Source organism: Acartia tonsa, chromosome 8, assembly GCF_053477335.1.
Source record: "Acartia tonsa isolate MP-2025a chromosome 8, ASM5347733v1, whole genome shotgun sequence".
NCBI classification, from domain to species: Eukaryota; Metazoa; Arthropoda; class Copepoda; order Calanoida; family Acartiidae; genus Acartia; species Acartia tonsa.
Window position 1 is genome coordinate 49965530 of NC_137267.1, and position 27414 is coordinate 49992943.

The 27414-nt window shown below is 33.8% G+C and overlaps 1 protein-coding gene across 4 annotated transcripts in view; it reads right to left on the bottom strand.

Annotated features, from left to right (window-relative positions):
* Nucleotides 1-984: 984 nt before the first annotated feature.
* Nucleotides 985-27414, bottom strand: part of LOC145327209 (uncharacterized) — a 153889-nt gene continuing 127459 nt past the window's right edge. For 2 of the 4 annotated variants that reach the window (XM_080170789.1, XM_080170786.1), the window contains 8 exons: nt 23309-23386; nt 19803-19892; nt 18332-18469; nt 16011-16141; nt 11173-11327; nt 9904-9992; nt 3673-3773; nt 986-2577 (listed from right to left, as the gene is read on the bottom strand). In XM_080170789.1, the coding sequence (XP_080026915.1) occupies nt 1995-2577; nt 3673-3773; nt 9904-9992; nt 11173-11327; nt 16011-16141; nt 18332-18469; nt 19803-19892; nt 23309-23386 (1365 nt within the window). In that variant the 3' untranslated portion in view covers nt 986-1994. Of the gene's footprint in view, nt 2578-3672; nt 3774-9903; nt 9993-11172; nt 11328-16010; nt 16142-18331; nt 18470-19802; nt 19893-23308; nt 23387-27414 lie in introns of all 4 variants that reach the window. The other 2 variants (XM_080170787.1, XM_080170788.1) reach the window with 2 other exon arrangements.

Genomic DNA, 27414 nt, shown 5'->3' on the forward strand with positions numbered 1-27414 from the left:
CTTTAGAAAAATTACATTACAAAATTTATAATAATTTCATTTAAAAATCAATACTCATAAATAAATGATTAAAAATTTTACAAGTTATGAAATGAAGCTACAAGATTCATACAGCAATATATAATTATAACTGCAAGAATTATTAATAACTTTGTCATTACTTTCAAAAATTATAAAAATTCATGTAAATTTACTTAAAACTTATTTGACTAAAGAGGACTATCCATGAACAAGAGCACGTGATTCTAAGTACCTTCCAGCATTGATCCTGAGTATTTTCTTTCAGAATATAATAGGTCACTATCAATAAATAATATATTGACGAGAAAATTTATGTTTCACCACTTCAAATTGAAGAAAAGTAAAAAAATGTCCACCATTTTTTGTTAAAATTCTATCAAACGTTTTGTTGAGTTTGGGGTGTCTTTAATTGTCCATGTTGTCAAATGATAAAAATTTAAAAAAAGTCAAAAGCACATTTACTATATCTCATATGTATGTTTAAATTAATGCTAATATGGATTAATTTACAATCTATATAACACGAGTATTCGCATATGTATCATCAAATATCCATTTTATTAAAAGAATTAGCTTCATAAAAGTTTTCAAAATCAATTAAAATACCTAAAAAAACATGGTGAAACATAAATTTTCTCGTCAATATATTAATAATATATGGTGTCCTATTATATTCTGAAAGAAAATACTAAGGATCAATGCTGGAAGGTACTTAGAATCATGTGCTCTCGTTCGTGGATAGTCCTCTTTTGATTTAAGTCAAAACAAGCTTTTTATAATCATTAAAAAATAAATAAATAGCAGAAAGATTAAAAAATTAATTTTGCTAATAATGTAATGATAAAGAAACTACTTTAGAATAAAAGCATTTTTTTTAAAATTAAGCTTAGATTATCATTTACATTACCCTAATATCCACTTTTCACAGAATGGATAAAAAATAATAATATTTATTCATTAGGCTATAAAAATTGGAAAGAATTTTAATGAATATAATAGATTTGAAATCTGCATAAAATTTTAAGGATTTTTTAAAACATTCGTTTTTTATATAATTCATTATTTAAAAGCGCAAATCCAATTTAAGTTAATAAATTTTGACCAATAGGATAGGTGGATTTGAAACTAACTGCGCTCTAATTGGTTGAATGATGTACGGCACTTAAGCTTCTCCAATCAGGGCGCAGATAGTTTTCAATCCACCAATCACAGATGTCAAAATTATTTAACTTAATTTGTATTTGCGCTTATAGATAAAGAATTATACAAAAAACGAATTTTATAAAAATTCCTTAAAATTTTATGCAGATTTCAAATCTATTATATTCATTAAAATTCTTTCCAATTTTTATAGCTTATTATTCATCGATCACAGGGGTGGAATATATATATATTATATATAATATACTTGGCATTATATTAGAAAAAAGACTATGAAAGTAGCAAATAATTGTTGTTAACTGTAAAAGGGCATTAGGGGGGTAAATTAATACTATAGCTATATATTCCAGCTTGAAATGAACTAGAACATTTTTAAAATTAAATTAGAAAATTCAAAATCACACAATTTTTTATTAATTTGGCTTTAGAACTAAAATAATCTCAAATTTCAAGATTTTAATTTCAATAATGAATTGAAAAAATAACTAATATGTGAAATTATTAAAATTCTTATTTTGAACTTAACAAAATACTTGAGGCGGAAATTTTCATATTCATTGATTTCTAAGTTTTACAGTTTGTATTTTTATAAAATATGATTATGAGTTGACTTGACACATATGATTAATATTTTTTTATTATTTTATATTTAATATGTATGTATTTTCTCCTCTCTTTAAATAATGATCTTTCTTATATAACAAATTTTAACTTTCAGATCATTCTTGACTTTCTTGTTACCTCTTTCTCATATAAATTTTATTAATTTTAAAATATCTAAAAACACAGTTTATTTATCAATAATAATAAAATTATCCAGAACTACTTTCCAAATTAATATTTTGATCACTGCAGAAATCTTTAGTTATCGGAATACAGTTAAAATATTTACAAATTTCACAATCGTGAATAGGACTCATATAGAATAATAATATGAGCCCTATGAATATGAGTAGAGCGAATATAACGCACAGCCAGAGGAGGACCACCTTGCGACGCCGGTCGTACAGACCGAACGTGACAAACGGCATAATGGCGTATGAGACCAGGAACCCGAATATAAATCCAAACATGTGCGCGTAGTTGTCGATCCAGGGCAGCAGGCCAAACAGGAAGAAAACGGCCATGACCCCGACCAACTTCAACACCGCCATCTCGGGATATTTCAGCGACGGCCACTGGTGGATGACCTCGACGATATAAGCGGCGAGGATGCCGAAATGCGAGCCGGACGGCCCGACCTCGGCGCGGTTGGGCACAAAGATGGCGCTGGCCAGGTTGCCGATCATCCCGCTGCCCAGGTAGATGAGGCCGATCCGCTTGGCGCCGATCAGCTTCTCCAGATCGCGCATCAACCAACATTGGAATATCAGGCTGATGCACAGATGGAATATACTAAAATAAAAATTTCAGATTATTTATTATGAGTGGAATTTACCAGATAGAGAGAAGGTACATTGGGCTGTTTTTTTTACACAAGTCCCCAAAGGTTTATAAAAACATTTTCCTATTCGTTGGCCTAACAACTTTGGGGTTTTTAAATCAATTTTGATGGGTTGGTTTATATAATTGAGTGTCCATAAGTTGTAACCATTAATTTTAATCTACAGAAGGGGTGATTTTGTCTTATCCCTTTATATCCCTGGAAATTTACTGTTTGACTGTTAATTTTTCAACAATGTATTACGTTTTCTAGCTTAGACTAAAAGATCTTTAATCAAATCAAATAACAATCAAGACTAAGATATGTTTTATCCTAATTTTTTGTATTTTTCCCGAATTTCTTAAATTTTTACTTGAATAAAAGTCACAGTCATTATATTAAGGTTATCAAAGTTGCATACCTATTTCAATTATTATTTCTCCCATGGCGTTACGGACTGACTGACGGTCGGACTTACAAATAAAGTGAATTATAGAGTAGCTTCGTTACAATAAAAGTGAGGAATAGTTATTTATCGCATCTTATTTAAACATCTTTCCGCGGATATAAAAATTTATTATTATAATATTAAAACTAGTTTTGTTAGCTACGAAATGCCGATATGCTAACAACTGATTTTAATATTATGATACATTTTTATATTCGTAAAAAAAACTGTATATAAAACACGTTATGATACATGATTTTTCAGTATGGCTTAGAACCGGTTGTTCTAATCCAGCGGATATTAATCGGTGACGAAGCCAAACTGGAAAACTGTCTCACCCAGCATGTAGCAAAGTGAGGAAAATTTTAGAGAGATGGGACAATTGGCTGTTTTTTACACTAGTCCCCAAAGTTTTACAGTATCGTTTTCTTATTTGTTGGCTTAACAATTTAGGGACTATTCCTAAATTTTAATTGGTTGTATATTAAGTTGATTGTTCAAACGTTCCAACCACTAATTTAATTCTACATAAGGGGTAATTTTGTATGTCGTCATATGGGATGTACATCAATTTATCGTACATTGTCTTATCCCTTAAGATCCCTGAAAATTGTCTTACCCAGCATGTAGGAATAGTGAGGTCCAAGTTCTATAGAATTGATCTGGCACATCTCTATGACGGAAGGGCAGCAACCCACATACATCATCCATGCAGGACACCTGAAATGTAAAAAAAGTTAGGTTTTAATTTTGAAATAAACTGAAAAGGGGGGGGGGGCCTTTCTTTTTTATGTCTTACTAGGGTGATGGACCTTAACCCTGCAGGGCCTAATCCTCCGGGGCTACCCAGTACTTAATATAACCCAAGCCAACCTTCCCAAATCTTACAAACATCCAAAAATATTCCAAACCCCCTTATTTACAATTTTAAGAATGAAGGAGGGGGGGGGGGGTCAATGCTCAACAGATTATTTAAAGTTCCGGATCATGGAAAGAAAACGAAGTAGCGGGTTTCGTCGTATTTTCACAGTAGCTTTTGAAAGGTTATTTTAGAAATAGGAAAATAGAAATAGGCTAGAAATAGGAAAATAGCTACTGTGAAAATACGACAAAACCCACAACTTCGTTTTCTTTCCATGATCAAAAGTTCCTTTATCCCTGATAAACTGTAATCTCATTGTTGACATTTTGTGCGTACACACAGCGACAGGGATACATAATTCAAAGAAAAAGTGCCAACAATTTTTTCGGATAACCATGAAATAATGATTAGAGTAAAGCACTAGAGGGAGAAAGGGTTAAATAAATGTATCTCCCCATTGAATCAACCTTCAGCAACATTTCTTTTGGGTCATTGAAAATCAACCAATGGTGTTGCCTATATTAACCAAGTATAAATCCCAGAAGCAGAAAATAATTTAAAAGCAGACGAAAATGGTCATTGAAAAAGGAAGGGATGTAGTTATCTGTATGTACTATAGATATATATGTTAAAAATGGACATATTATTACGTGGATCTATCACCAGATTTTCATGTTCTATAATAAAGTAAAACTTGCAGCGGGCGTAAATAATGATTCCTCCCGTCTACCCCATCCCCTCCCCTCCTATTGGGTGAATGAACTGACCAATAAACGATTTCAATAATAGCAGCCTAACTTGACGACAATTTTAAAAGAAACTAATTTTTATTAGTATCTCAACCCTATAAGATTACACCAACGTACTGCACTTAAGCCCATCAAATAGCTAAGTACATGAGTCCAATTCCGTGTGGATCTATTTTTTAAAAGCGAAGCTTTTTTGTAATGAGGGTCAGTACGTCCGTCCGTCCAAGACGGATAGCTTTTTTCGTTTATTTTGGCATGTTAGAATTGTCCTATCGATTTTAAACTTTGCATGGTGAATCCTGTAGTAAATAGGAACAATTTAGAAAGCATAGCAACTCTACAGTCCTTACAAGAATGTCCGTATGTCCATTTTAAACACCTTGATTTTTCTACTTTTTTAACAACAAATTTATATGCAGGGCGACCACTGCATACTATATATACTATAAATACTATATAGGATGAATTTGGATACTATATCATACTATATGACCAAAATTTACTATATATACTATATATTATTACCTTTATTTGACCAAAATTTACTATATATACTATATAATATTATATTTATATAACAAAAAACGGATTTTGTGACAACACCTCTTAAGTTTTGTCTTATTTTCAAAGTAGGTTTTACTCCTATTTCTAGCCCCTGCGGGGCAATCATTAACCTTTATCTTACCTAACCTAACTTATCAAAAGCTACTGTAACATGATGAAACGCCCCTTAAGAAGCTTCCATTAATCTTACCATATAACGAGATTGACTATTATGTCCAGTAGGGGGGGGGGGGGGGGGTAATGCAACCATCTCGTAATCAATGATTAAATGGTACTTAGACTCCGAATTTCGTTATGAAATTTGGCATAAATTGAACAAAAAATTGGAAAAGTAACGGCGAACGATTGGCGGCTTAGCCGTTTAGCCATTTTTTAGCTATTTTCAGGGCAAATCCGTCACGAAACCTATCTCCACCTAATACTCTTTGCCGCTTGAAATTATTATCGAACGGTTCTAGCCGGTAATTGCTGGTACTAGAAATTAAAAAAGTAGATGATTTTGGTATCATCTCACATGATTTAAAGTAAAAATATGTTTATTGCTACGTGATTTATTACAGATTTGCCCTAAAAATAGCCAAAAAACGGCTAAACGGCTGAGCTGTTAGCCGTTACTTTTTCAACTTTTTGTTCAATTTAGGGAAAATAGACCTACCATTTACCAAGGATTACTAATTTAAACTTTTTTTTGTGTAACCCCAAATTATTTAGGAGGGGATATTTACCCCCCCCCAAAAAAAAATTTTGGGGGGGGTAAATCCCCCCCCCCAAAAAAAATATAATCCTTAACCAAAAAAATTTTGGCGCGCTTTGCGCGCATTTTTACTACTAAATATTTCATTATTAGGTAGTTACCTTTTTACATAATTACATTACCCCCCAAAAAAATTTACCCGTTTTAAATTTTGGGGGGGGGGATTTACACCTGCCAACAGATTTCAGGGGGGGGTAATTACCCCCCCCCCCCCAAGCAAATTTTAACTCCAGGGTTAGAAGTTAACTTAGGAGCGTTTCGCACACCGCCATAGCAAATCCTTGCGAACACCACTTTTGTGCTATTTAAAAGGGTGGGAGATAGTAATATAACTTTTGGCATTATCCTCTGGTAATATTTTTTTCACTTTTGAAAATTTTGATCCCCCCTCTGCTCGGCCCCCTTGCCTATAACCTAACCTAACCTAAAAAAGGCTGTTCTCTGCCAGAGTCATAGTTCTTTCAGAGGTGTCTGTTTGTACGGAAGCATCTTTCTAACCGCTGAACCGATCGGGTTCTCCTTAACAGAGTAGCTTTTCATAGATCCCGGGAAGGTTTATAACTATTTTTTTTAGGGAAGGTACCACCACCCTCCCAAGAGAAATAAAAAAAAAATCAAATTATTTAAGGAATTAAAGGCCCATCAAGTAATCCCACCCCTTTAAAACGCCCTTATTTAAAATTGGTATATATGATCAAAATGCCCCCCCCCCCCTAAAGCAAAGTGCCTCCGAGGGGCTCTTTGATTAAGAGGGGGAGCAAGGGGGGGGGAAGTTTGTACAGTTATAGGAAATTCAGTACCAAATTTTGCCCTGGCCGTTTGGGCTTTTTTTTATAGTTATCAACCTAATTCTTTTTGTAAGCTCTCTTATATGATTGCATCTACCTGTAAAATTTTGAAAATTGAATTTTGGAACTTTCCCTCTAGGGGCTAGTGGAGCAAAAGACCCCCCCAAACACTAAAATTTTAAGTTATGAGCTTATTTTTTAAGATATCGAGCGGATTTTTTAAATGGAACCTTTTATTACACAGATGAGTTGATTAGCCACCTTATATTTCATTTTTGTACTTTACTTCTAGGGGCTTTTGGGTAAAACAACCCCCCCAAAAACAAAATTTAAAAGTTTTGAGCTAACAAGCCCCTAGAGGTAAAGTGCAAAAATAAAATATGGGATGGCTAATCAACTCATTTATGCACTAGAATCTTCCATTTAAAAAATCAGCTCGATATCTTTAAAAATAAGCTCATAACTTAAAATTTTAGTGTTAGGGGGGGTCTTTTGCTCCACTGGCCCCTAGAGGGAAATTCCCAAAATTCAATTTTCAAAGTTTTACAGGTAGATCCAATCATAAAGGAGAGTTTACAAAAAAAATTAGGTTGATAACTATAAAAACAAGCCCAAACGGCCAGGCCAAAATTTGATACTGAATTTTCATTTCCTATAACTGTACAAACTTCCCCCCCCCCCCTTAAATTGGTCAAAATGCCCCACCCCCCACACAAGACAAAGTGCTTCGCACGCCACTGCTATAGTAAGAAAGAGATGGAGAAAATCCCTTAAAATAAATTATTGTTTGTGATTATGATTTAAATATCAGTTATTTTTCATATAATTAACTTAATTACATGTGAGATTCCGGTATTATTGATGAATTATGTACTATGATTTACTAAATAATTCAAAGTCCGATACTATATCATACTATATGAGTAAAAAAAAATATACTATATATACTATATGGGAGAAAAAAATATACTATAAATATACTATATTTTTTTGGTTTTGGAGTGGTCGCCCTGTATATGTGATCTAATTATCCGATTGATCTGATTTTTGGTATATTGATTCCTGGGACAACAAAGTACAATATTATATGCGAACCAACTCTATAAACAAGTCCTAAAAATGTAAGTATGTCCATAAACATTATCCTGTATCAAGCAGTTTTGCAACAAATTTAATTACAATTTTGCTTCGACACTTGTACATTTATATTCTGATTAGACACTATACAAGTGTTAATGTCCGTTTGTCCTACCGTTGCAGTGCTTCGCTTTTATGGATGTTGTCATCCTTGTTTTATAAGAAGTAGAAAGTTTTCTTCAAGTTATATATTCGTTTCCTCGTATTTTCCAAAACAATACAATATAACACAACATAAACTCAAAATCAAACAAATAAACACATTAAAAGGACCATCCACAGTTAAATTATTTTCTCGCATTCATTCGAATCCGGTGGATAGGAACCGGTTCTCATCCCTTTGGCATCTCGGGGCTAAAAAACTAGTTTTAATCTTATAATTGTACATTCTATATCCGCGGAAAGCCGTTTATAATACGATGCGAGAAATAACTATTCTAAAATTCAAGGTTAAAAATTTTTAAACAACTTTCACTAAAATACTAGTGTAATCCCTAATAGGGAGGGGACATTAGACGAGTAGTTCTGAATATCACTGGTTGGTGCCCAAATTTTATAATCACATTCTCTCATTGTTTGGCTTAAAACATTTGGGGTATAGTCCCTTTCGTGGCAAAGCACATTAGGGGGCGATTCTTCGTATTTTTCACAGTAGGTTTTCTCCTATTTGTAGCCCCTGCTGGGGCTCAAACCCTGCGGGGCCAATTGCCTAACCCTGTGGGGCAATCACCTAACCCAATATAACCTATAAAAAGCCATTTCAAAAATACGACATTTGTGTACTTTTAGTACAAACTAGCAGTGCCCAAACTTTTCAACCAATGATTTTAATATAAAGAAATTTAATAATTTATATCGTCTGTATTGTCCTATCCCCTGAGATCCCTGGCTAATGAAAATTAATTTATCATCTGTTATCCAATCATTGTATTCCAGAGTAATTTTTATCCTAGTAAAGACTTGGGATAAGGAAAATTGCATTAAATATGTTTTTAATTCCAGTACACACAAACATTAGAAAATACCAGGGAGGGAAGGGACAATGGAATAGTTATTTCTCGCATCGTATTATAAACAGCTTTCCGCGGATATAGAATGTACAATTATAAGGATGCTGTAAGTATTGGTGAAAAAATGGGGACAAATTTCAAATTGATTTGACGTGTGACGTCATACCCCCATCTCTTTTCTAGGGGGTTTCTTTCCTCCTTCCCTTTTCTTTCCCTACACTTGTGACGTAAATAAACAGCCCCGTCAAATCAATTCAAAATTTGTCCCCATTTTTTGCACCAATACTTACAGCATCATTATAAGATTAGAACTAGTTTTTTTTTAGCCCCGAGATGCCGAGGTTCCTATCCACCGGATTCGAATGAATACGAGAAATTATATTAAAGTTTGTGAACTCACTCTATTATTCCAGGGTGGGAGGGGACAGTTGGCTGTTTATTATATCAGTCCATAAAGTTTTATAATAATTCTTTCTTATTCGTTTCACTTTTTAAGTGTATATAAAAATCTGGTGTAACATCCAAGTAATAATATATCAATGCTTTGAACGTTTAAAATTTGTTCTTCTTTAATCCACCATTACATATAATAATTAAGGGGGGGGGGGGGATTTAAACCATCACATCTACAGTAGTTGATGCTTTGTTTAAAATCAAACCATCTATCCTAAATTTGCAATAAAGGCACCCAAATAACTTATATTATAAAAAATTCTTAGGTAAGGTAAATTTATAGAGCCCTGTGAGGATATTTATCTTAAGGCCTTTAAGGTTTTAAGACATACGTCGGAGTGGACAAACGCAGGAGTGTTTAAAATATTAAATATATTAAGTATTTATATAAAGGTTAGGTTAGATTAAGATATGGCAATAGCATAGTCTAAGTTAGCTCCTCGCAGGGGTTAGGTATTTAAAAAACCTATAATATGGTTTGAAATAGGTTAGGTTGATTCTTTTGAGAGCCATGTGGGGATAATTCTCTTTACCTGTGAGCAGAGAGCTGCTTCATCATGGAAAACTCCTTTAACAAAATCACAGAATTCCCGAGTGGTTATTTGACACTGCCCGCGGATACCTAAATACATTATTATTCATTATCCTTATTTAAAAGTATCAGGATGTCTGTCTGTGTGTACCACATAATCTTGCTAACTTCTGAACTAATATGGTTCTCCTTTGAAGAGAAGTACTCATATGTCCTTGGAAGGTTTTTAAATATTTTTGGAGAGGGTACCCCCACCCACCCAAGGGGTCTTGGAAAAAATGACTATGATCTAAGTAGAAAGTCTACCCCCTTCCCACAGTGCCTTCGAAGGTGCTTTGACTTTAGTGTCAGAACCTAAATTGGGACATAGTGCATTTCATTACCCTAGGTTAGATAACTTCATTTCACTTTTCAATAAAATCTAAAATGCAGCGGTTTTTGAGAAAATTAGATTTAAAAATTTCAAGTTCAATTTTAGATTTTATTGAAAAGTGAAATGAAGTTACCTAACCTAGGGTAATGAAATGCACTATGTCCCAATTTAGGTTCTGACACAAAAGTCAAAGCACCTTCATTTGAACTGTGTTCCCCTTTTTGACACTTTTCCGATATGACCTCTAGGGGCGTAACTGCGAGTAGATTGTAAATTGCTAAAATAATACAACAAATTATCATAACTTATTTATTTAACCTAGTAAGATAATCAGATAGCTAGAAATGTAAAATTTAAAATGTTTATAAAGTAGAGAGTCGACCCCTCCCCCCCTTTGACACTTTTCCGATATGCCCTTAGAGGCCTCCAGGGGCGTAACCGCGTAAAATAGCTTATTCCATAACTTATTTAACCTAGAAAGATAATCAGATAGCTAGAAATGTAAAATTCAAAATGTTTATACATATGTCTGTGTACTACGTTGAATGTTGATCAATGGAAAGGCTTTAAAGAAACAAGGGCATTGGAACATACAAACATGAAAGAGAGAATAGTTATTTCTCGCATCGTATTTTAAACAGCTTTCCGCAGATATAAAATGTACAAAAAAAACTGGTTTTAATCTTATTATTGTACATTTTTATATTCGTAGAAATCTGGTTATAATACGATGCAAGACTGTAGTTTTATCCTATGGATGAGAACAGGTTTTAATCCACCGGTTTCGAATTAATACGAGAAAAACAAGAAGGCAAATTTATGAAGTGTGACTCTATCGTGATAGACTGACCGACAAGATAGGTATATAAGGCTTAGCCTCGCTACAAAACAACTAACCTATACAGCAGGGATGGCCAATAACCTCGCAGACCATGTGTTCGGCCTCCGAGGGCGGCGCGTCCGCGTGTTCCTTGCGCTTCCGGCAGATCGGCCATTTTGTGATGTCGTCCGGCCATATGTACGGGGCTATGCTAGCTGGTGCTTCACAATACCTAGATTCATTTATTTTTAGTCAAATATTTGGTTAGATAGATAGATAGCTAAATTTACAGATTTTTAGGTTGTTAATGAGCTAATTAAATAGATATGTATATAAATACCTATACATTAATATATTGATAGATAGATTTTATACATAGTCAGATAGATGGATAGATAATTGAATAGATAGATATAATAGATAGTGAGAGGTGTAGATAGATGGAAAGATAATCGTTTGAATAGTTATTTATTACATCGTATAATAGACAGCTTTCGCGGATATTTATATGAAAACTTCAAAGATTAAAACCAGTTTTGTTAGCCCCAAGGAGCTGAAGGTCCGAGCTAATAAAGCTGGTAGTTGAGTACGATACAATATGATACATGATTTTTTATTATGTCTCGGAACCAGTTCTACTCCAGCGTATATTAATCGGTTTCGAAGCCATACGAGAAAAGTTAATAGTTGCTTACTAAAGGTTACCTCACAAACAAATTATTAATTTTTTAAGATTTGAAAAAATCCTTAAACAAAAGTTTTGCTTAAATATAAACTATTTGGAGAATTTTGTACAATTGTCAATGGAAAGTTTTTTTGCGATCGAAAACTAATAAAAGTTTTTATTATAAAAGTATAAAGTGGATTTCTATTTTTATCCAGCAATGACATTTATACTTTAAAAATTCAATATTCACAGATTTTCTATAAATATAATCTTTACATCAGTACAAAAGGTACATTTGAATATATTTAAGGCATGAAAGAATTGTCTGATAATTATGAAATTTAGCAGAACTGGTAATTCAAGGAACAAAGTTACTCTGTAAATATAACCCATAATGTTTATGTGTCCATTTTAGGTAGCACACTTTTTACTTTTTAGGCAACTAGCGGCTACGCCACTAGAGGCCTCTAGGTGTACTTTTGGTTTTTCGACCTTCAAATTTTTAATAAGTTCCTAAAAGAAAAAGTAAAAAAAATATTTTGGTGGGATTGGGGGTGGTGGTACCCTTCCCCAAAGTAGCTGTAAACCTTCCCAGGACCTATGAGAAGCTACACTGTAAAGGTGAACTGTATCGGTTCAGTTGTTAGCGAGATCCTTCGCTACAGACAATTTGATATCCTATTATATAAAGTAGTAAGCTTTTTTTGTCTGTCCCGAAGGATCTTGCTAACCGCTGAACCGATATTGTTCTCCTTTACAGTGAAGCTTCTTATAGGTCCTGGAAAGGTTTTTAACTATTTTTGGGGAGGGTGTCTTCACCCCCTCACCCCAAAAAAATATTTTTTTACTCTTTTGAAACTCAAATTTAAAATGAAATGATGTTGACTTTTCCCTCTTCAACCTTAAGTACCCCTAGAGACTTCTAGGGGCGTAGCCGCTAGTTTATGTATAAAGGCCTAGTAATTGAAGCAAAGCCACTCTACAAATGAGTTGCAAAACAGTATTATTATTTTTGTAAATCTTCATCATTTAATCATTTAACTATAGGCTTAATAAATACAGTTTTAAAGATATTCTGTTATATACATAAATAGTAAAGTTTTTATAAGAAGCTAAAGACCTCGGAAATTGCCGGTCCGAATGGGTTACACTCTTTAGGAAAGCTATATGAATGTTTTGGGGTGGTTTTAAGCTATTGTATTGTCCTCTCCTAGAGGTTAGGGGTGGAGTAGCTAGTGTACTTATAATTCAACCTCCCCCCCCCCTCCATCAAACTGAGAACTAGAAAATAGAAGAAAAATAGTTTTTTCTCGCATCGTATTATAAACAGCTTTCCGCGAATATAAAATGTACAATTATAAGGTTTAAACCAGTTTTTTTAGCCTCAAAGGTGCCAAAGGCACGGGCTAAAAACCTGGTTTTAATCTAATGATTGTACATTTTTATATTCGTAGAAAACTGGATATAACACGATGCTCTAGACATGGTTTTTTCATATGGATGAGAACCGGTTCTAATCCACTGGATTAGAATCGGTTTCGAATGTATACGAAAAGAAAAAAAAACATATTTATTTTGTTTTTGATATATAAGAAACTAACATATGTATAAATAATGTATTGACCAAAAGAAAAGATATAAATACGTTTCTTATTAATCCTTTCTATGTTTTTACATTTCTAAATGTTCTAAATTAGCAAAAGAGCCAAATTAAAGAATATTGTTTTAAAGCGAAGCTATTCAATAATGGTTGGCTCTTTTCATTGATATAAACAAGTTAGAATTGTCCTATCGATTTCAAACTCTTTAATTGTTACCATAAAGGCTGTGCTTCCGTTTTAAACATGTTGATTTTTAATTTTTTTTTAATAACAAGCGTTTGAATGTTAAAATAATCCGATTCGTCTGATTTTTGGTATACTGTTTCCTGTTACAACAAGGTACAATGTTATAAGCGAAGCCTCTCTTTAATAAAGTTTTTAAAAATGTAATTATGTCCTTAAGCAGTATCCTGTATTTAACAGTTTTGCAACAAATTTACTTAACATTTTGTTTAAACTTATATATTAATATTCTGACAATGTAGAAGTGTTAATGTTCGTTTGTCCTTCGCTCTTATAGATGTTGCCATCCTTGTTTTACGAATAACCAGGTTCTATTTTACGTGTCAGCTGTTTTCATAGGCGTCCAAGGGGGGGGGTAATGGGCCATTTGGCACCCCCAAAATTTTGTGAACAATACCCCCCCAAAAAAAAAATTACCCCTACCTTGGGGGTGCCGTAGGCACCCCCAACGATTTTGGGGGGGGTATTTACCCCCCCAAACCATTTTGGGGGGGTAAATACTCCCCCCAAAATAGAAAATCTCTAACAAAAAAAATTTTTGCGCGCTTCGCGCGCATTTTTAATACTAAATTTTTATAAAATTTAAATTACCCCCCCAAAAAATTTTACCCCGGGGGTAAATTTTGGGGGGGGTAAACAAATTTTACCCCTGCCAACAGATTTCAGGGGGGGTAATTACCCCCCCCAAGCAAATTTTACCCCCGGGGTAAAAATTTTGGGGGGGGTAAAAAAAATTTGCGGCGCGCTTCGCGCGCCATTTTACCCCCCCCCAAAACCAAATTACCCCCCCCTTAAAAAAATTTTACCCCCCCCAAAATAAAAAGCTTGGACGCCCCTGGCTGTTTTAGGCGGGAACCCTTTTTTGCCCAACTATTTTCTACGAAATTTCTTTCTTATGTGTATTATATAATAATATTATATTAGAGAACAAAGGAGTTGAGATATAGAAATATGATTGTTTTTGTCAAGGTGTAATTATTTTCATTTTACATGAAAATACATGTTGTATAATTATGTTTTCAGTATGGCTTTGAAACCGATTAAAATCCGGTGGATTAGATTTAGAACCGGTTCTCAGCCTTACTGAAAAATCATTTACAGCATCGAATTACATAAATTTTCTGTGGATATTAAAATAAAAAAATCATATAATTGATATTTACCAGTTTAGTTAGCCCAGGCCTTCAGCCCCTCGGGACTAACAAAACCGGTTTAAATCTTATAATTTTTCATTTTAATATCCACGGAAAGCTGTATATAACACGATGCAATAAATATTTATTCTATTCCTAATCATTGAAATATTATATTAAAGACAGTTTGACTATAGTATAGCGTTTGGTAATATTTAAAAAATAAATATCAGCATAAAAATTAAACACTTCTAGTTTATTTTTATAGACTGTGAATAATTCTTAGTGAAAATTTTTAAGATTTATCCTTATTTAGTTGAACCTAAGAAAACAACTAGGACTTGGCAGCCGCTTTTAAGCCCCAGTGAAATCAATCTTTTACAATTTTAAAATTCAGCTGGAACTTAAAGTCTTAACCTGTCCTATAAAATGCAATCCCTCTATATAAAATAAAAAAAAGCAATAAAAAACAAAAATGCCCTCATGACTATTTAATGGATATACAAAGATAGCAAGCAGATAGAAAGTTACCTAAGCATAAAAAAATATATATCAGATTTTATCCCTCTTATAAAAGTTTTACCCCAATTTTGGGGTGCCAAGATGTTTTTACCTACTCTCCCCCCCCCCCCCCACCCAAAAAAAGCTTTGACGTCTTTGTAGATTTTTATAATCATATACAAAAATAACTTACGCTGGATCGTTGACCTATCAACTTTGGGGACTTTAGTAAATTTTTATTGGTTGGTTGATTAAGTAGAGTGTTAAAACTTATCAACCACTTATTTTAATTTATTGAAAGGGTAATTTTGTGTATTATTATTGGGGGTGTACATCGATTTATCGGTCATTGTCTTATCCCTTTAGACCGTGCATTTTATGGCAAGATATAAAATAACTTACGCTGGATCTAGACCGCAGACAGGCCCACTAGACCGATGATGGTCCTGAAGGGGTAATTTTGTGTATCATCATCAAGATAAAAGTTAACTTACGCTGGATCTAGACCGCAGACAGGCCCGCTAGACCGATGGTGGTCCTTAAGGGGTAATTTTGTTTATCATCATCAAGATAAAAGTTAACTTACGCTGGATCTAGACCGCAGACAGGCCCGCTAGACCGATGATGGTCCTGAAGGGGTAATTTTGTGTATCATCATCAAGATAAAAGTTAACTTACGCTGGATCTAGACCGCAGACAGGCCCGCTAGACCGATGGTGGTCCTTAAGGGGTAATTTTGTTTATCATCATCAAGATAAAAGTTAACTTACGCTGGATCTAGACCGCAGACAGGCCCGCTAGACCGATGATGGTCCGGGTATTGACTCCACTTATCATGGTGGGTCTGGTGTTCATCGTAAGTCTTAAAGTCCCAGGGATTGCTGACGCCAACCGCTAACCGCTGAAAAATAGAAAAACAAGTTTATACGAAACTATTCAACAATTTTCGGTAGTTCCACTTCAATCAAAAATAGATTACAAACAAAATAATGCTTTCATTCGGTTAGGTTAGGTTAATTAGGAGTAAGAGAGCCACTCAGAGCTAAGCACCCCAACAAAGCCTGGAAACACTTCTTAAAAATTAAAACGAAAATATTAAATTAGATGTGGAAAAGATAGTTCTATCGAATGTTAATTAGTTGGTTCATTTAGTTGAGTGTCCAAACGTTTCGACCACTATTTGTAATCTACCAAAGGGGTAATGTTGTATATGGGGATGTATATAAATTTATCGGCCATTGATTTATCCCTTTAGATCCCGGACTTTGTTAAATATAAATCTATATCACTTTAAATTTATCTATATACAATAATATATTATCTCTTTTATAAGTTCTTTGCTTTTGTTTCTTTCAAGTGTGAGGCTTTTATAAGCAATCATCCCCAAGGAAGAAGGGGCCAACGAATTAAATGTAAATTATCAGGGATCTAAAGGGATAAGACAATGGCCGATAAATTGATGTACATCCCAATGATGATACACAAAATTACACCATATGTAGGTTAAAATTAGTTGTTGAAACGTTTGAACACGTTTCAAAATAAAAGTTTTCTTATTTGTTGGTTTAACAACTTTAAAGACTCGTATTTAATTTTGATTGGTTGGTTCATTGAGTTGAGTGTCAAGTCGTTTCAACCACTAATTTTGTGTATCACCATGGGGGATGTACATAAATTTATCGGTCATTGTATTATCCTTTTATATCCCTGTCAGGAGCCGCTTTAGATCCTTGTTCTAATGCTCAGGGATGAAGGGATAGGACAATACATGCTAAATAACCCCCCCCCCCCTAAAAATTTATCCTTAATCTTTTTAACCTTTTAGCCTTTTATATCTACACTAGCGGTTACATCCCTAGAGGCCTTTTAAGGTGGGGGGAGGGAAGTCCAGTAAGATACACAGTATTTGAAATATTATTTGGTATTTTTTTTCTAGAGGCGATTTCTCTTAGTAGGCTGGTGGAACCCTCCCCCAAAATAGTTATTAATCTTCCCAGGAAGCTGAATTATAAAGAAGAACCTAGAGATCCTGTTACTTTATTATACGGATTTTTCCCTTCCTTTGTGAAAGTTCGAAGCTTTTTAGGATGCATAAAAAAATGATGTCATACAACACAAATGACCAATGATAGGCCAATACACAGATTAAATTACCAATGGCAGGCCAATATACATTTTAATTGAACAATGGTAGGCCAGTATGGCGTCATTTTTACAGGCACTTTAAAAAGCTTCTGAAAGTTCTTTTTTTGCTTAATAGATTATCCCTATTTCTGTGATAAAGTTGGCAGTAAGTTTGAAAGTTAAGGTGCCAACAAATCTAAAGATGATGCACTCTTCCGCTCTCATCCTTTCTCTATCTTCCTATCTTTTTTTCTCTCTCTATCTCCTTTTTTTCTTTCTCTAACTTCCACTCTTCTTTTCTTTCTCTCTTACTCTATCTATCTCTCTACTTCACTCTTTTTTTTCTATTCTCTCATACTTAATATATTATTTATAAAAACAAAGCTTTTCTATAATTAGGGTCGGTCTGTCCGTACGTCCTTCCATTATGGATAGTTTTTTTTCATTAATTTTGGCATGTTAGAATTGAATTGAGAATAGAATTGATTTCAAACTTTGCATGATGATTCCTATAACAGTTAAAGGAACGTGTTAAAAGCGAAGAAAATCTATAATCATTACCAGAAAGTCCGTGCGTCCATTTCAAACATGCTGATTTTAACTTTTTTAACAACAAATATTTATGTGAAAAAATTATCCAATTGGTCTGGTTTTTGAAATACTGATTCCTAGGACAACTAAGTACATTGTTATGAGCGAATTATCTCTATAATCAAGTTCTAAAAATGTAAGTTTGTCCTTATATTCTGATTATTGAGTTCTGACACTACAAGTTTTAATGTTCATTTGTCTTACCGTTTCAGAGCTTCGCTTTTATGGAAGTTGTCATCCTAGTTTTTATTATTTTTGATTACTCAATTTATACCTATTTATCATTTATGTTTTCACTTCTTTCTGTCCTTAATTATCTTTTACTTCATTTCACAAAAAAATATTAACTTTTCTAAAAAAAAAAAGAAATACTTACCCATTTATGTTTCGCCACCGCAGGTATTGCGGCTACCCCGCCGCCCCCTCCGCCGCTGGCCGCAGATTTACACTCGTTCTTCTGTGTCTGTACACAGCCCGCGTGATCTTCTCGCAAACAACACGCCGTGTCCCGCTCCTGTAATAATCAACATTTAAACAGAGACAGACTATTCTCGTATTCATTCGAATCCGGTGAATAGGAACCAGTTCTTATCCATACGAAAAAACTATGTCTAGCATCGCATTATATCCAGTTTTCTACGAATATAGAAATGTACAATCATAAGATTAAAACCAGTTTTTTAGCCGGTGCCCCCGGCACCTTGGGGCTAAAAAAACTAGTTTTAATCTTATAATTGTACATTCTATATCCGCGGAAAGCCGTTTATAATACGATACGAGAAATAACTATTCTCGTATTCGGTGGATAGGAACCGGTTCTCATCCATACGAAAAAACTATGTCTAGCATCGTATTATATCCAGCTTTCTACGAATATAAATATAATTGTACATTCTATATCTGCGGAAAGCCGTTTCTAATACGATGCGAAAAATAATTATTCTTGTATTCATTTGAAACCGATTCTATCATTCATAATTTGTCTATCTATCTATCCATACCTTTATTCTATCATTCAAAATTTGTCTATCTATCTATCCATCCATACCTTTATTTTATCATTCATAATTGGTCTATCTATCTATCCATCCATACCTTTATTCTATTATTCATAATTTGTCTATCTATCTATCCATCCATACCTTTATTCTATTATTCATAATTTGTCTATCTATCTATCCATCCATACCTTTATTCTATCATTCATAATTTGTCTATCTATCCATCCATCCATACCTTTATTCTATCATTCATAATTTGTCTATCTATCTATCCATCCATACCTTTATTCTATCATTCATAATTTGTCTATCTATCTATCCATCCATACCTTTATTCTATTATTCATAATTTGTCTATCTATCTATCCATCCATACCTTTATTCTATCATTCATAATTTGTCTATCTATCTATCCTTCCATACCTTTATTCTATTATTCATAATTTGTCTATCTATCTATCCATCCATACCTTTATTCTATCATTCATAATTTGTCTATCTATCCATCCATCCATACCTTTATTCTATCATTCATAATTTGTCTATCTATCTATCCATCCATACCTTTATTCTATTATTCATAATTTGTCTATCTATCTATCCATCCATACCTTTATTCTATCATTCATAATTTGTCTATCTATCTATCCATCCATACCTTTATTCTATTATTCATAATTTGTCTATCTATCTATCCATCCATACCTTTATTCTATCATTCATAATTTGTCTATCTATCCATCCATCCATACCTTTATTCTATCATTCATAATTTGTCTATCTATCTCTCCATCTATACCTTTATTCTATCATTCATAATTTGTCTATCTATCCATCCATCCATACCTTTATTCTATCATTCATAATTTGTCTATCTATCCTCTCATCCCAGCGCATGCAGGGTCCATACTTGGCACCAAGGTGTATCAAATCCAACTGAAAAAAAAATAAAATTAGTTGGGTACTCAATTGTTCAGGCATTATTCGTAGAGAATACATTAAAAGGGGAGGGTAAAATTAGCAGTAGATTATTGTTTTTTTTTAAACAAGGATGACAACAACCATAAGTAGCAAAGCTCATATTCATAAAAGTAAGAACAGCCTAGCGAATGGAAGGATTGGCCAGCAGAATCGTCACAAAATGCCATGGGACTGTAAGTTATGTTGGTACCCAAAGTTTTCTAACCACTGCACTGGTACATTAATAATTTGATTACAGGGTGAATTTTGTTAATTCTTAATTGGTTGGTACAATATAGCATTGTTCAAATTTTTCAATAATTTCAATCTACGAAAGAATTAATTTTGTTATCGTTCATTATCTTATCACTTAAAATCCCTGCCTATTTCTTACAATTGATCAAAATCACTGAAATTTTATTCTGTCACAACGTATCCAGTTTATTACCAAGGCTAGAATGCGAAAGCTACATATATTCTGCATCTAATAGAATGAAAAACCTCTGAAGAAATAGGAAAACAGTAAAAGTGTCGAACTATGACGTCAGAAAAAATTAAAAATTAACAAATGAGAAGCCAGTATTCACAATGGTAAATATATAGCGGCCTCTCATTGGTTAATTGTTAATTTTTTCTGACGTCATAGTTCGACACTTTTACTGTTTTCAAGAAATAGGTACCATGCAACACATGATATGATTGAAGCAAATATGTTCTGTACATAAACAAAATAAATTACGTAATGGTTGATTATACTATGTGGAAGTTAATTCAATTATCTATAATTGTTACTGAGTTCATAGGCGTCCAAGGGGGGGGGTAATGGGCCATTTGGCACCCCCAAACGATTTTGGGGGTGCCGTAGGCACCCCCAAAATTTTTTGAACAATACCCCCCCCAAAAAAAAATTACCCCTACCTTGGGGGTGCCGTAGGCACCCCCAACGATTTTTGGGGGGGTATTTACCCCCCCCGAACCATTTTGGGGGGGGTAATTACCCCCCCCAAAATAAATGTTCTTTAAAAATTTTTTTGGGGGGGGTATTTACCCCCCCCAAATTGAATGTTCTTAAAAAAAAAAATTTACTGAAAATTTTTTTTTGGGGGGGGGGAGGGAGTAATCCCCCCCCCCCTAAAAAAAGTCATAGTGTGACTCGAGCCTTGAGGTGTAATATATTTTATGTTCCTCGTTGGTCTCCTAATAGTTAATGAAAAGTATATCCTAATGTTTCAATTAAATCAGATCTTGAAGACCATGATAACAAAAAATTTAATAGTTTGATCATGTTTTATTTGCTTGGGCCTTTATAAGGGCTAAAACCATCCCGGGGATCTATGATGTAATTGTAAAGCACTGAAGATTCCATAAAATAGATACCTAACTAAATTAAATATTTCATTAAATAATGAAAAAGAATTTCTATAGGCGATTTCTTTTAGGATGTCAGGGTGTCTCAAAACTAGTTATAAAACTTACCAGGACCTATAAGACGCTTCACTTTAAAGTATAATCATATTGGTTCATTGGTTAGTGAGTTAATTATTGTATTTTTATGTTCTAAAGAATGAGATACTACTATATATTTGAATAGTAGTGGCGCCCTTATCATCTAAGAAAGGGTAAAAAGGGAGGAGAAAAATAGCCTAAAACCACTCAAAGGATTGACCTATAATAGTGTTGAACCATCATGGGATCTATGTGAAGCTTTCCTAAAAAGGAGAACTCAGTATTAAAAGTAATGAAATCTGAAGCTATAGTCATATAAACCTTACTTACTACTTTATGTTATAGGATAGTACTTATTAACTTAATAGATTAGGTAGGTGCTTTTTTACATAATTAAATTACCCCCCCCAAAAATTTTACCCCCGGGGTAAATTAGTTTGGGGGGGGTAATTACCCCCCCCAACAGATTTGGGGGGAGTATTTACCCCCCCCAACAGACTTTAGGGGGGGTAATTACCCCCCCCAATCAAATTTTACCCCCGGGGTAAAAATTTTGGGGGGGGTAAAAAAAAATTTCGGCGCGCTTCGCGCGCCATTTTACCCCCCCCAAACACGAATTACCCCCCTCCCTAAAATTTTTTACCCCCCCCAAAAAAAAAAGCTTGGACGCCCCTGACTGAGTTAGCATAGTCTTGTAGGCAGGGATTTATAGGGATAGGACAAGGGATGACAATTTTCTTTAGGTTCCTTATACTTTTTCTGGGAAAGAAAGAGATGTAGATTAATTGAACTCATTTTGTTCAAATTAACTTTTACGGCCCATACTTTAAGTTTAAGATAGCAACACTACCCCTGCTTTAGATTAAAATTATTGGTTGAAAAGTTTAAACACTACTAGTTTGTACCAACCAATGGGATAACGTGTAATAACTGTACCAGCACCATCATTATAATATACAGTCCAATGTCCCCTCCCTCCATGGTTGTATAGAATGTATGTATATAATTTCCTGGAACTTATAATAAGAGGACCATATCAGGGATAAATGGATAGAATACTGGCACAAAATAGCCTTAGACAAAATAGTCTCGGACAAAATAGCCCCCAAGACAAAATAACGTCAGGACATTTAGTTTAAGAAAAATAGCCTCAACTGTTAGTACATAAGTGGTTTAGAAATTCGTGGATTTCACAAAAAGTGGTTGGTAGATTTTTACAATTTTTTTATTTTTTTTTACAATTTTTAGGTTAGGTTAGCTTATATGGCAAGGGGGCCGAGCGCTATGGCAATGAGTATTATTATCAGTTGAGGTTATTTTACTTAAAAGGCTATTTTGTCCAAGATCCCTTTAGAGGAGTAAAGGAACCTTATTGGCGAGAGATAGGAAGGAGGTGTTTAAATTCGCTCAAAATGTTTTACTTATACCTGAAATTAAACCCCCTTAAAGTCTTTTTTTTTGGGGGGGGGGGTTGCCTTTATATAAACTCATAGATTTAAATCTTGGGGTCATTAGGGGAGGGGGGGTTATAGCTGCTTAAAATGTCTTATCCCCACCACCCTCATATAATTTTCAGCGGCCTCTGTAAAATAGGGATGATACCCTCATCCTTGGAAATATCATGGGAGGAATGCCTCCACCATATAATCCTATCCTAATACATAAGCTAGTAAACTTTTTTTTGTCTGTAGCGAAGGATCTCGCTAAACGCTAAACCGATGTGGTTCTCCTTTACATTCTCCCATTCTTATAGGTCCATGAAAGGTTTTTAACTATTTTGGGAGAAGGATATCTCCACCCTCCAAATGTAAAATTCTATCCCCCCCCCCCCCAATTTTTTTTTATTTTTTCTCTTACAAACCTTCGCCCTCAACTTAAGTGGCCCTAGAAAATATAGAATCTAGATATGATTGTTATCACTGCTTCTGTATAATGAAAACACTTACAGCAGAAGGTCCTATCCAGAAGTTTGCAGGTTCCAGGTATCCGACACTCTCCAGAGACAGGCTGGTCACCAATACCTTCTTAAAATAACATTTTAATAGATAGATAGATATACAAAGAAATATCTTTTTAAATTGATAGATATACAAATGAATGTAAATAGATGGATAGGCTGTTAGATGTAAAAGGAGATGATATAAAGGTAACAAGATGTCTATCTATCTATGCATAACAAAAAAATCGGTAACCATTAGACCAATATGAAGACGAAAGTCCCTCAAAAATCAGCATGTTACGTCATAAAAACGAGGGATTAATTTATCAATCTCTTTTTTAGGGGTTTCCCACTCCTCCTCTTCTCATTCCTCATTTTTATGACGTCATTGAGGGACTTTCTTCGTCTTCGTCCAATATGGTTCTTCTTTACAGTTAAGCTTTATACAGGTTTATAACTATGTGGGGTCAGGTTACTTAAAAAAAATAACCCTCAAAATTTTGTAGTTACTTTTATTAAAATGAAAATTTAAGGTCGACTTACCCCCCCCCCCCCTTTTTCCCCCCTGAATTGCCACTAGAGACAGACAAAGTAAATTATAGAGTTGCTTTGCTGCTACAGAAGAAAAGGTTGTATAAAGTATACAGCATAATATCCTTTTTGTTGGTGCGCTGGCCAAATTAAAATTGGTCTCTGGGGCATTTTTTCCTAGTAGTAGTTAGCAGCAGGTCCACAGTGATAGGACAATAGAGGATAAATTTAGCCTTCACATAAAACTTAGAATGTGAAATTCTTCAATTTTGTTAGCTCTGACAAATGTTGGGGAAGTAAGGGGCGTATATTTGTGGAATAATCCTTGTAAATTAACCTACTTATAAAAAAAGAGCTCGACATATTTTATTAGGATTTAAACCCTTTAAATGGACTGTTACAACAATGTTATACGCCTAAAAGTCCTAAAAACGTCAGTATGTCCTTAAACAGTAACATATATTTAATCAGTTTTGCAACAAATTTACTTACAATTTTGTATAGACATATGCATTAATATTTAGTTCTGACAATCTACATGTGTTAATGTTCGTTTGTCCTTCCATTTCAGAGCTTCGCTTTTATGAATGTTGTCATCCTTGTATTTCTGTATTTAATGCTCTAAAAAATAATAAATTCTAGGTATTTTTCATCACACACCATAAAAAATTCAAAGTAATAATCAAAGATTTGTTTGATATCTGATTATCCAAGAGAAATTCTTTAAATTTTTGCTGATTCTCTACGAAAAAATCGTCCATAAGTAATTAGATGTCTATGTCTAACTTTGTATTTGATTATTTAGAATATGTTACTTAAAATATCTGGAAAGGTTAAAGGGCGGAATATTTATTACTAAATCAAAATATAATTTTTTGTTCTTTATTATTAAAAAATATTGTTTCTGGAAATGTAATATCTTATTATTAAATTAGAAAAAAAGCTAGTCAATTTGGAAGCTTCGAAAGGCATTACTCGACAGCCTTGAGCTGCAATTTGCTCACGCGATTTTATTGTATCCAATTTAAAAAATCCATATTAAGCTAACTTCTTTATGGACAATAATTACAGTATTCTTTTCATTAATGCATAAAACAAAAAACATTTGTTTAAATCACAGTAAAACTGTTTTATTAGGTGCAATTATATTTTTTACAAGTAAGGTATTTATTTGTCTGAAGCTTATGATACTGGACTGACTGAGTTCTTCTTTTTAATGAAGCATCAAATAGGTCCCAGGTTGGTTTCAGCCTTTTTAAACTTTATATTGAGATTTAGCCTTGAGATGGGTTTATGCAATTTTTCTGCCATTTTTTTTTAGCTTAATAGGCACAACCTCTAGACGCTAGGGGCGCAGCCGCTAGTAATTAAAAATAATGCTAATATTAATATTAAAATTCATGAAACAAAATGCCCCAATTGAAGCAGCTTTTTCTATAATATTAATCAAATAAAAATCAAATTCATGATGAGAAGGAAATTAATTTTGAGAAACCAGATATTTTTATTTTCATATTTTTCTTCTTTCTTTTAGATTTTAGTATAAGATTACTTGTTTTTGTTAGCAAAATGAAAGATAGGTGGGATTTTTAAGAAATGACAGGACAACATATCTATAGTATATATGTATATACAGACAACTACCATTCCTTTTTCAAAGCCCTTTTTCGTCTGCTTCTAAATTATTTTCTGCTACTTGGCTGTGTTAATATAAGCCACACCATTGGATGATTTTCAATTCCAAATAGAAAGATTGCACAAGGCGGTTGCGATGGGGAGATACAGTTATATAACCCTTTTCTCCCCCTAGTGTTTTACACTAATGGCAGGATGAAAATGATATGATTTGTTAAATCAAAAGCTTGCAGAAAAGGGTGCATCAACTCTATATTCACACCCCCGTGACGATAATATAATCCACCTAAAGATCACCTCCCCAATTTGGTGTAAGGGGTATGTCACAACTTTCGTGTGCACGCCACGCCACTGCACTGTATTGAATAAATAAATGTATAAGTAATAAGTATAGATGTATAACCCAGATAACTTTCTAGTTCCACTGGTAAGGACCTTTTTAGTCAGCTAGAAAATTGCTTCCTGCTCCTATGTAGCGACTTGGCTGTGTTAATATATCTCCTCTATTTAAATATTGAACTATATCTGCGCCACTCAAGAAACTCCTTATTCACGTCATATGAAAAGCAGAAAATAGCCTAAAACCATCACATGACTAGATATAAAAATAAATAGCCTAGAACCATCCTGGGACCTATGTAAAGCTTCCATAGAATCGAGAACTCCATAGTTCAGCAGCAGTTACTGAAATCTTAAGCTACAGACGAAAAAATACCTTACTACTTAATATAATAGGATAGATAGATGAATATATTTAGATTTATGTTTGTCACAGTGGAGTGACATCAACATATCTATTCAACTTCCATTTCATTTCCTCCCAAGGTATTCAATTCCACCACACAGATATGAACCAAGGATTCAAGTATAGGACAATTATCAACAAAAGGGCATTTTCGCACATTTTCGCCATTTTTTGCTTATTCACAAGGTTTCGCGAAAATTGGTGACAAATTCGCATTTTTGTTTCTGCTGGGAAATTAATATTTTCTCCCAAGGTGTTCAATTCTACCACACAGATAGGAACCATGGATTCAAGGATAGGATAATGGAGAATAAATTAATATTTCCTCCCAAGGTATTCAATTCCACCACACAGATATGAACCATGGATTCAAGGATAGGATAATGAGGAATAAATTAATATTTTCTCCCAAGATATTTAATTCCACCACACAGATAGGAACCAGAGTGTCAAGGATAGGATAATGGAGAATAAATTAATATTTCCTCCCAAGGTATTTAATTCCACCATACAGATATGAACCAAGGATTCAAGGATAGGATAATGGAGAATAAATTAATATTTCCTCCCAAGGTATTTAATTCTACCACACAGATATGAACCAGGGTATCAAGGATAGGACAATGGAGAATAAATTAATATTTCCTCCCAAGATATTTAATTCCACCACAGATAGGAACCATGGATTCAAGGATAGGATAATGGAGAATAAATTAATATTTCCTCCCAAGATATTCAATTCCACCCCACATATAGAAACGAGAGTGTCAAGGATAGGATAATGGAGAATAAATTAATATTTCCTCCCAAGGTATTTAATTCCACCCCACAGATAGAAACCATGGATTCAAGGAAAGGATAATGGAGAATAAATTAATATTTCCTCCCAAGGTATTTAATTCCACCACACAGATAGGAACCATGGATTCAAGAATAGGATAATGGAGAATAAATTAATATTTCCTCCCAAGATATTCAATTCTACCACACAGATATGAACTAGGGTGTCAAGGATATGATAATGGAAAATAAATTAATATTTCCTCCCAAGGTATTCAATTCCACCCCACATATAGGAACCAGAGTGTCAAGGATATGATAATGGAGAATAAATTAATATTTCCTCCCAAGGTTTTCAATTCCACCACACAGATATTAACCATGGATTCAAGGATAGGATAATGGAGAATAAATTAATATTT